At 43.6% G+C, this 10,117-nt stretch overlaps 1 protein-coding gene across 1 annotated transcript; it reads right to left on the bottom strand.

Annotated features, from left to right (window-relative positions):
- Positions 1–760: 760 nt before the first annotated feature.
- On the bottom strand, positions 761–8,593 carry TNIP2 (TNFAIP3 interacting protein 2). Its single transcript, XM_021269978.4, has 6 exons — positions 7,938–8,593; positions 5,555–5,860; positions 3,614–3,697; positions 2,749–3,030; positions 2,246–2,365; positions 761–1,762 (listed from the first exon to the last, which is right to left on the bottom strand). Exons 1-6 carry the CDS (start codon positions 8,388–8,390, stop codon positions 1,481–1,483), a joined length of 1,527 nt encoding a protein of 508 aa, XP_021125653.2. The 5' UTR covers positions 8,391–8,593; the 3' UTR covers positions 761–1,480.
- Between the last annotated feature and the right edge of the window lie 1,524 nt (positions 8,594–10,117).

Genomic DNA, 10,117 nt, shown 5'->3' with positions numbered 1-10,117 from the left:
AGTGAAAGGAAGACTGATCAAAATTCAGTGCTGCTTGGAGAAGTAAACAAATAGGGAGGCAGGCTTTTACTCTGAGCTAGCTGATGGTCATCAGGATAAATGTGCTTTATGGGAGACTAAGAGTCTGTGCTGTAGGAAATCACAGCAATGTTTATTTTGGAAGCACTCAGGAAAGAAGGAAGGTAATAGAAATACAGAAGGGTAAGCAAAGTAAAATATTCACAGTCCTCTGAACTGGAAAGGAAACAAAGCAGAAGATGGGTGTTATACAAAGGAAGGTGGCTGGATCTTTTGTTTAATTATGGAAGGTCATAGTTAGAGTAGGCCTTTACTTTGGCTGTAAAGTCCTTAACTGCAGCTCTTGCCTAGTCAGAACTACCTGGAGCCAATGCTGGGAAGAAAAATGTAGCCCCATTATGTTTGTACAACCTTACCTTTAAAAATACATCTCAAAACAGTCCCTCAGCTCTATGCTCAAGTTATCTCCAACTTAGAGATGACAAGAAAAAAAATAAGTTATCAATGGCCTTGTCATAAACATTGCATGGCAGGTTAGTGCATTAAATGGATTCTCATACAGCTGAAAGATCATCTGTCCTCTCACATGAGTGACTCTCAACCTATTTGAATACAGTTTGAGACACTGGTTGTCACTGCAGTAATGGAACAACTCATACCTGAAACCATGACATTTAGTTAGCCCTGAAGTGTAGTTACTTGAACTATGATGCACTGAAAGAGACATTTTTGACTACATTAATATAGTAAAGCAACTTCACAATCACTTTTATTATAAAAATAACACTTTGGTAGAATTAGAATTCAATCAATAATTACACAAATACACGTTATGTGAAATATTTATGGCACAGAAAAAAAAATAAATATCCCTGTACATTGTCTGTGCAAAAAGACAGGCTAGTTTTAGTTAACAACCAGCCCTTGTATGTTTTTTTTTTTTTCACTTCTCCTGATTTCAGTTGAACACAGGGATTTTCAAATAAGATGTCTGAAAGTTCGGTCTCAATAGCCAAGAAAATATTCTCTTTTAATCCAGATAAAGCACAAGAGGTCTTTTTCTTCCGTCAAGCTGTTCCTCCCCCATTCTTCACACTATCTTTTCAGAAGAGAAGGAAGTTTTCAAGTTCAGTGACTTCTTTTCCTAAGCCTTCAGACTGCTGTGGATAATTACTCTCCAGTAAGAGCCAAGCTGTACTCTGAAGCTAGCTACCGCTGTAAGTTTCATTTTCTTTAGTCTGGAGTAGAATTTGCATTATGCTTGCCTGCCTTGTAGTTGTCAAAAATAATTCTTCATGAAAATACTTTGCTTTACCTTGAAGTCTTTTGTACAGTCCAAGAGAAGGTGAAATCAAATGAGAGGTAGATACTGTTCATCTTCCTAATTACTAAGAGGTGTCCATTTGTCCAAGTTTTGCAGTCTGTAGAGTAGTGATTTTCTTATGTGCCTCACATCACATTGTCACTGACAACATTCAGTAACGTGCTTGAGAAATTCATCACTGAGTTCATCGTTGAAAAACCTCATACAGTGAGGGCATCGAAGTTCACCCTGTCCCCTGCCCTCTGCTCCTGAGTTTCCATTGTCTCCAGGTGGAGAAGTCTGTTCAGACTGTGAAGGTGTTTTTCTCGTGCCTGTCTGGCCTGGGCTGTTGCCTCGTAGATGCTCAGTGCTCGTCTGTACATGCGTATGATTTTGGTTACCAACGTGAACTCGGAAATGAGTACTTGTATCTCTTGAGTCCTAGAAGGAGAAAGAAGAGCTTTTGAAATTGAAAAAAAACATTCTTTAAAATAAAATATCACCTTTATTTGAAACACTGCCTATGGGTTCACCTGAAGATTTGCAAATAAAATAGCCATCAGTTTTTGCAGTTTTATTTCAAAGAGTCATAAGCACGCTTCTAGACAACAGGATATAGCTAGTATGCTACTTTCCAGATGCCACTGTTAACACAAGTCAGTTGTCCTTCTCTCCCTTATGAGAATTCACTGTTATTGTGGTCAACAAAAAGAGGGAAAAAATGGACTGGAAAGGAATATGTATGTATTGACGCGCATCTCTGCTAGAGCTTGACTTTCAAAGAATACAAGTTTTTGATAGCCATTTCAGTTCAGTGCAGCTTTAGAAGTACTAAGGTTTTTTTAAAGGTATTTAGAAGTACATTTTAGTCTTGAATCCTGATGAGATATACTTACTGGAGAAACGAGAATTTTGCTTTCTTACCTGTCGTCTTGCCAGCTGGTGTTGCAGACATGCGACTTCTAGCTGAAGCTCTTGTATTTTACTCTGTGCTCGTTCTCTGTCTGATCTCTCAGATGTGAAATCGTCTTTGTAAACTAGGACCTGAAAAAGAATCATTATGTTAGCATTTGATGAAGTTAGAGCATGGCAGGTTAGATTACATAGTTGAGGCTGAGATTCCTTTTGTTTGTAAGCACTTATTCCCAGAATCTCAATATTATCTTCTCTATCATATCTGTGCTTTAAAGGCATTTGTATTTCTTTTTCAGATCTGTACCACAGAATATTAAAGCCAGCAGACCCACATGCAGTTTTTTAAGTGGTGTTTCTTTCCAAGTGTGGCATTAATTACCTGTATATCCAAATGTGGCAAGACAAGTGGTAAAAGGTATAAAAAAATAGTTTGATTTTTCCCCCCAATAGATTTCTGTGGTCTGAGAAGAAACAGAATTCCCACCTCCAGGGGAAACAGAAACTTTACTAACCTGTTGCTCCAGCATTTGTATGCGCTCAGTGTCTCCTTCACTAGCCTTCTTCACATCTTCTAATTCCCTCCTTGTTTTGATGCACTCATTCATTTTTTCTTCCAGTAGCTTGTTTAACCGGAATATCTCCTTCTGCATCAGCTCGGAATTGGTTTGTGCTGAAGCTACACCGTGCTGCTGCTCCAGCTGGGACTTGAGCTCTTTTAGCTGCAGGTGGAGCCGCTTCACATACTCATCCCTGCTGGCATCGTATTTCTGCCATTTTGCATTTAAGTCTTCCACCTGAAAGATCACACAGTGGAGTCACAACACAAAGACGCAAACATCCAAGCCTCCATAAGCTGTCTATGTTAGCAGGACTAAAATTACATATAATATATAATGCATATATATTAAAGTATATAGGTGTACTTTTGTTTATATATAACATGCTAACTCAGCTACTGAGTATGGATGAGCTACTTTGTGTGAGAGGGGAAGATTATGCCATATGCCAGGCTCTTCACAGGCACCCGTCCCTATTTGCCAATCCACAGAGACAGTATTAATTAATAAGGAATAGGAGGGGTTGGCTGTCACCCTATGGCTAGTGCTGTTCTTCTGGAGTGGAATCCTGATGCATAGAAAGGACAACATTTTTTTTTCTGCAGCACATTTTTAAAAACAAAATATATTTCAAATAATAGGCTGCTCTTAGCCAAGGAAATAAGACTGTGCTGTGCTTGCACGTCATGTGCTTTATGACTAAAACCAACTTGGGACTCGCATTAAACTACCCTTTAATTAGATTAACCAGGCCCAAGCTATTCCCAAACTTCCTGTAATTCAAAATCAATTTTTAAGCTGTACAAATGAAAGTACTCACGTGTGCTACTTTTTGTTTTAACATTCTGTTTTCATCTTGCAGCTTGCAGATAAGGGTTTGAAGTGAGGTTTCATTGTCTAACACCTGTAATTTTCAGATAAAGGAAGCATTATTTTAACATAAGAATTCCGGATGTTACTTAGCTATGCTGTTGTACTGGAAGTCAGCTTATATGAGTTTCTTCTAAAAATACTTGCCATCACTGAAATATGTACATACACGAGCCTGCTTGTTTCTATAAACTGCATTTCTTTAACACTAAAAGCTGCATGCTATACTATTTGCATAATAAGCAAAATGTAGTCGGGTTTTACAATCTTAGATATCTTTTAGATATGTCCACGTGGTGTCATAGAAACGTCTTACAAGCTCTGACCACACTGAAGCCAACAAGGAAAATACCCCACCCTTTACATGCCAGAGGGACTACCCTGCTCACAACTGTGCTTAACAGTTGCCATAACATCTTTGGAAACTGCATTTCCCTCTCCAGACAAGAACACATCCATTCCTGCATATTACTTTGTTATTACTGTCAATTTTGGCTAGTACTAAGAAGTTACTATAGAAAACCTGTTTGATACATTGTGTGAAAGGACACTTTTTTTTTTTTTTTTTACAGTTGTGACATCTGCTTAAAAAAACCCCGGTGTACGTGAGTAATACAGAACACTTTTGTACAAAATTCCCTAGAATCAGCTCGTACTTGCATCTGAAATTTCTCTTCTTCAACAGGGAAGTCCCCGCTGGACAAGGTTAGCTACTTGTTACATAGATCAAAGCCAATCAAGTTTCCTGTCTGTCAATTACACAAAGCCTGATAATACTAAAAGTTTCAAGTTTCCCTCAAAAAGTCCTTTTCTCTTACATCTACTTCACCTCTATTTATTAGAGCTAGTTTTAACGTAATTATATTTTCTTTGGAAATGCTCCTGGAATATTTCAACAAGTGGAAGTGATATATGCATATAGTTAATCATAAAAGCATAGGTGAGTGGTCATCTGGAACACAGCGTTACACTTCACAACCATAAAGTCATGAGAAAATTATTCTTTTTTTTGTGAGAACTGTTTATAGCACCCTATTCAGTATTCTTATCTGTTACTGGAGGCAGCACCTCAAATGTTGCTTGCTTATAGTATCATGAATTACCTAGTGACTGAACTGTCATGATTTGTGGAACAATAGAAAAACTCCGTCTATCCTGCACTGAAAAGCTTCAGCTAAGGTGAAAGAAAAGGTGGCGCAAAAGCCACAGAGAAGCACAACGCAATCCATGTGTTTCTGTCCTTCTCAGTGGCATTTCTACCACTTCGCTGTCCTGAAGCAGTTTGTCTAAACACATGTGCTGGAGAGAAATGCTACCTTGCAATGGGAGGGCAGAGGGGAACCCCAGAACAAAAATAGGTGAGACACCTTGCCCAGTTCTTCCGAAACCAACTTTCTGTAGGTCTGTACTACACGTACAGAGCCAGATCCTGACCTGAGAAGACCACATGCTCTAGATTTTAGTATAAAAGCTACTTTTAAAGTGATTTTTCTTTGTTTTGTGAGTTTAGATGCTTAAACAAGTTATCAGCATCTTCAAAAACACAGCACCATCTAGTGATGCATACAGACAAAGAAGGTACTTGGCTGCAGTACCTGCAGGGAAGGATTGCAATCACGGAATGGCTGAGGTTACAGAGGACCTCTCAAGATCCTCTCCTCAAAAAAAAATGTTTGATAAGGAGATAAACACATGAAATAGCCAAAGCACAAGTGACTGACGACAGCTTCTATCCTCAGTTTTTGGTAATCAGTTATTTAGAGGTTGCCATGGTAGCCTTTGCACCACACATGGAATTATTCAAAGGGCTGTTTCTCTCTAAGTTTTATGTCGTAATAAACACCTTAGAAGCTAACAACATGTGCGCAAAACACAGTAGCAGTAAAACTACCTGATTAGAACTTTCAGTAGCAATCTGGTCATCTGAATTCCCCTTCTCTTTTCTTTGCTTCTCTTCTAGACATTTTGCCAGATGTTGACACATTTCTGCTGTGGATGCTAATTTGCGTTGAAGTTGGTGGGTTTCATCAGTGAGTGAACGGCACAGAACATCACTGGTGGCTTGAGCCTTCTCCCGCTCTGCCAAGCTCTTCTGAAGTCGTAAGATTTCTCTCTCCTTTTCATATGGAGGCTGATTTATCATCTGCTGTATCTCTCCATTTTTCTCCTCTAGTTGCTGATTCAACTTCTGCACTTCCTAAACATAAGGGGGAGGGGAAGTTACTTAAAGTGAAGTGAACTCAAAAGCCAAAACATTTCTAAGGTTGAATTTCCCATTGCAGCAATCCCATACTGCTCCTACGTTCCCTGCCAAGTACTTAAAAAGCAAAAATCCCATTAATGTCTGTATAAACACTCAACCTTAGAACTGACAGATCAATCGATCAAAAACTACCCAGACAACTATAAAAGCACTTCCTGGTCAGCAGAATGATGAACTCAGAAACAACAAGCAAAAGACTGTGAAGGTTTTATAACAATCTTGCATCGGAGCTAAAAATTAGAAATAAACAAGCAGCTTAAAAGAATAGATATGGAGACTGAGAAATGCTTAATAGTCCTACATTTCAAATTAGCAGATAGTAGAGATTTGCCTCAAAAAATTGGAACTGGAAAGATACCAAAAAACAGTGAAGCATAGTCATTGCCTGGCACTGTGACAAAGACAAGTCAGAGTGTATACACAACAACTTCCCCACCTAGAAAAGGAGGAGTGGTAAGGACAAGCAAAGATTAAATGAAATCCATGTGGCAGCAATCAGTATTTTGTCCAGAGCTGGCTCCATGCAAGGGGGCTTGATGCATTCTTACAAAACAAAGATGCATCTCCTTGCTGCACCCTCTTGTTGGATTAGAAGGGTCTGGGGGATCATCCACACAGCATTAAGTTAACTTCTCATCTCAGGTGCTTTGAGAAGGAAGAAGTCTGCTCACAGCCAGGTACAATCACTCAGAGGTACCATGCACCTCGAGTACGCCAGCCCTGACTTTGCCACAATCAGCTTCTGCTTGTCATCCTCCAAAAGTAAAGGCTGCTGGTAGTCCAGACCTCTGCTGAGCTGTTCCCCTGGGTACCAGCACAGACCACGAAACAGAGAGGCTCAACTCTGCTCCAGTTCTTCGGCAGCACTAACAGGGCCATAAACCACAGGAAGCACTCTGCCAGCATGTAGGCATCTGACTTCAGAAAGTACCTTGTTGTTATTTTTAGCGACGATGATTTTGTTATTTATGGCAAGGTTATTTCTAAAATATATTGTTAGGCTAACTTACAGAAGGAGCATATGCTCTTATTGCTGATGTTTACACTTTCACATCATGCTGAATTTTCCCCACTGCCATAGACTAAAGCTATTCTGCATCAGGCTACAGCAGGCATTCAGATGCCACCGGTTTGTTATCTGTCTGCAAAGTGTCACCAAGATCATCTCTCATTACGAATTTCCAAACTTGAACATATTTAAATGTACTGGAGGTGAGTGTCATATGTGGAAAATGTTTTGTATAAGCATTAGGTCAAGAGATTACTTATGACAAAAATACTTGTTTCAATTTTAAGTACCACTTCTTGGTTTGGAAATTCCTTCACCCAGCTTCATACAGAAAGAAATGCTTCAAAATTCATTAAGCCCTTCAGACCCAACATGGGAAAGTCTTCACGGCAGGACCAAAAATAGAGCTGGTGGAGGGTGGGAGGGGAGGCAGTTTTGTGACTGTTTTGTCACAAGAGAGCTCCTATTTCCCCCTGTCTGTCTCATCACAGTGCAGACTTGCTGGTTCCTTCTTCAAAGCACGTATTGAGGCAGGATCTCAATGTCAACACAGCGTCAGCCATTTTTTAAAGTGCACTTTTTTAAAAAAAAATATATACTTGAATAGAAAAAAGCTGTGGCACCAGTTGTTTGTCTTAGAGTTACATCTGATAACGAGGAGGGTCTTTAATTAATAGGGAACTTCCACACTTAGTTTGTGGGCTGCTTATTTCTTTTTACTACATTCTCCTGCTGCTGGCAAAAGCAGTTCCGTGGAGATTTCTAACGCCACCCTATGCTCCTGCCGCGCGGCTGCGTTAAAAAATATATTCAAAATATTAAGAATAATAGGAAAATCCAGCCTGTTTTCAACCTCAACGAGGCGGAGAGGGGCGGCGGGGCTGAGGGGGCTCCGCTGCCCGCCTCAGGGTCCCGCCGCCTCAGGCGAGGCACCGGGGCCGGATCCGAGGGGTCGCCCCCCGGCCCCGGGGCCCCCTCGGGTGTGGGTTCCCCTCTCTTTACCTGGCTCAGGGTCTCCATTTTCTGCGCCGAGAGCCTCTCGCTGTCCCGCAGCTGCTGCCGGGCCTGGCCCAGCTGCTCCAGCAGGCTGTCCACCAGCGAGCGGGCGGGCTCGGCCCCCGGCTCGGTGGGCTGCTGGCGGGCCAGCCCGCTCCTCAGCTCCCGGATCGTCGCGTCCTTGGCGGCCAGCTGCAGCTGCAGGTGCTTCAGCTGCTGGACCGACTCGTGGTACAAGGTGCAGAGCGCGTTGTAGCGGGGCACTTTGCTCTTCAGGCTCCTGTTCTCGCGGTGCAGCTTCTCCAGCGTCTCCTCCACCTGCCTGAAGCGAGCCACCAGCGGGTCCGTGCTGCTGCCCTCGCTCACCGAGCACATGGCGGGGGGGGACGAGCCTCTTTCGCGGCGCTGCCCCTTCTTCTCTCTCTCCTCCGGGGCGAGCAACAACCCGGCCAGGTGCATATAAACCAGCGAGGAGCCAGGCACGGCCGGGACTATTGCTGCTGGTAGCGCTGCTGTCGCTGCTTCTGCTGCTGGAGCTTCGCCCTTCCGTCTTCCCCGAGGCAGGCAGGGGGCGGCCGCTGCCGTTTAAGGGCTCGCAGGCTCCTCCTGCCGCCCTGCCCCGCTGCCCGCCCGGCCGCCGCTGCCCTCAGCCCCGCCGAGGGGAAGCCCGCAGCGGGGGAGGGCTGAGCTTCCCCCGGGGCTTGCTGCCACCTCGGGGCCAAAGACACCCGGGGAAGCCCGGGGAGGAGAAAGGGCGGCCCGAGGGCGCTGTGAAGTGGTGGGGGGAACGGGACTGAAAGCCGGGGGCAGGCTGCGGTGGGGCGAGGGGGAGGCAATGGGGGACAGCACGCACACAACATGGCGCCTGAGGGGGAGAGGGGCTGCGAGCCGGGGCTCGCCCGGCCTTGCGAAAGCCCCGCAGCGCCGCGTCCCAGCGGGAGCCGCTCCGGGAATTTCCTTGGCGCACCGAGGGGACTTTCCCCCGACTTTTTTTTTTTTTTTTTTTTTTAATTCGCCGGCGGCGACCCCTTGACGGAGCCCCGGGAGCCCCCTGCCCGCTGAGGCGGCTCCCGCCCCGCGGAGCTGAGCTGAGGCGCCCGGCCCGGCCCCTCAACCCCCCGCTGCCCAGCCGGCCCCACAGCGTTTGTTATTTGTGATAACGTTTATTATACACATGTATGTATGTGTCTAATTACACACCGGGGAGCTCTATATGCAGACACAAAGCGCATTGCACTAGGTTCAGTGTGATCACAGAAGATGCGCCTGGACCAGAATTACAGATGGAGCTAAAAACGCTGGATGCCAGTGTACCAAGGACAAAAAGATGACTTCAGGCAGTGCGAGAGAGAGCAGGCTGCCTGTGTTAGCACCTTAACCACTCGCAGCTGTCACCGTAAAGGCACAGTGATGAATTTGTGTGAAATATGCAGGAAATATGCAAGATGAATGTAGAGGAGCCTGAACTGCAGTCAAGGTGCTCAGTGCCAGCAGCAGTGGATCAGAGGCCTCGTGATAATGGTGAATGTAAAATGCAAGGTAAAACATTTACACCACCTTCACAAAAGGCTAAAATTGAAATAAAAAGTTCTAATTGGATGCAAGGAAAACATCTTCCTGGTTAACACAATACAGCACTGGGACTGCTTTGAGCAGTGTTTAGAGACCTCCGGAGGACCCTCCCAATTTTGAATTATCCTCTGATTCAATTCCGCAGTAGCAGAAAGGCAGGAAGTCATTGTTTTGTCACCTCAATTATGCTAGAAAGGGTTATCCAAAAGATTGGGTGTAATATGCCCAAAATGGTCCATTAGTTTTGTTATTCTTAAAGATATGACTGAATTTTATGGGGATAGAAGGCTCTGTGTGACAGAAATGATAAAACACATGCCCGAGACACAAGTCTGTGGTGCATTTATTATTTCATCCTATAAATAGTATTTATGCCCTGTGATTACACACTGAAAATCATATGTGCAGAAGATGAGGAAATACAGTTCTTGACTTTATATTTGAAGGACAGAGTTGAGTCCTGCTACCTTGGGACACTTTTTGCTGGGAAAAAAGAAAAATTCCTCCTTTAAAAATGCCAGCACTTTGTGGTTTTCATATCTGTTAGTAGGAAAAGCAAGAAGCAATGTAGACTTTATTTTATATTTTCAGTATCTCTGTACTACAGTCAGAGC

Source organism: Anas platyrhynchos, chromosome 4 (assembly GCF_047663525.1).
Source record: "Anas platyrhynchos isolate ZD024472 breed Pekin duck chromosome 4, IASCAAS_PekinDuck_T2T, whole genome shotgun sequence".
Lineage (NCBI taxonomy): Eukaryota > Metazoa > Chordata > Aves > Anseriformes > Anatidae > Anas > Anas platyrhynchos.
Note: the sequence above shows the minus strand (reverse complement) of the source record. Positions and strands in the feature narration are given on the sequence as shown.

What these genes read in the sequence shown, in the direction of transcription:
- TNIP2 (XM_021269978.4), bottom strand. Translation starts at nt 8,390, where the DNA reads ATGCACCTGGCCGGGTTGTTGCTCGCCCCGGAGGAGAGAGAGAAGAAG. An exon ending in AAATGGAGACCCTGAGCCAG is followed by an intron (nt 5,861 to 7,937) that starts GTAAAGAGAGGG and finishes CCTTATGTTTAG; the next exon opens with GAAGTGCAGAAGTTGAATCA. An exon ending in TAAAACAAAAAGTAGCACAC is followed by an intron (nt 3,031 to 3,613) that starts GTGAGTACTTTC and finishes GTGATCTTTCAG; the next exon opens with GTGGAAGACTTAAATGCAAA.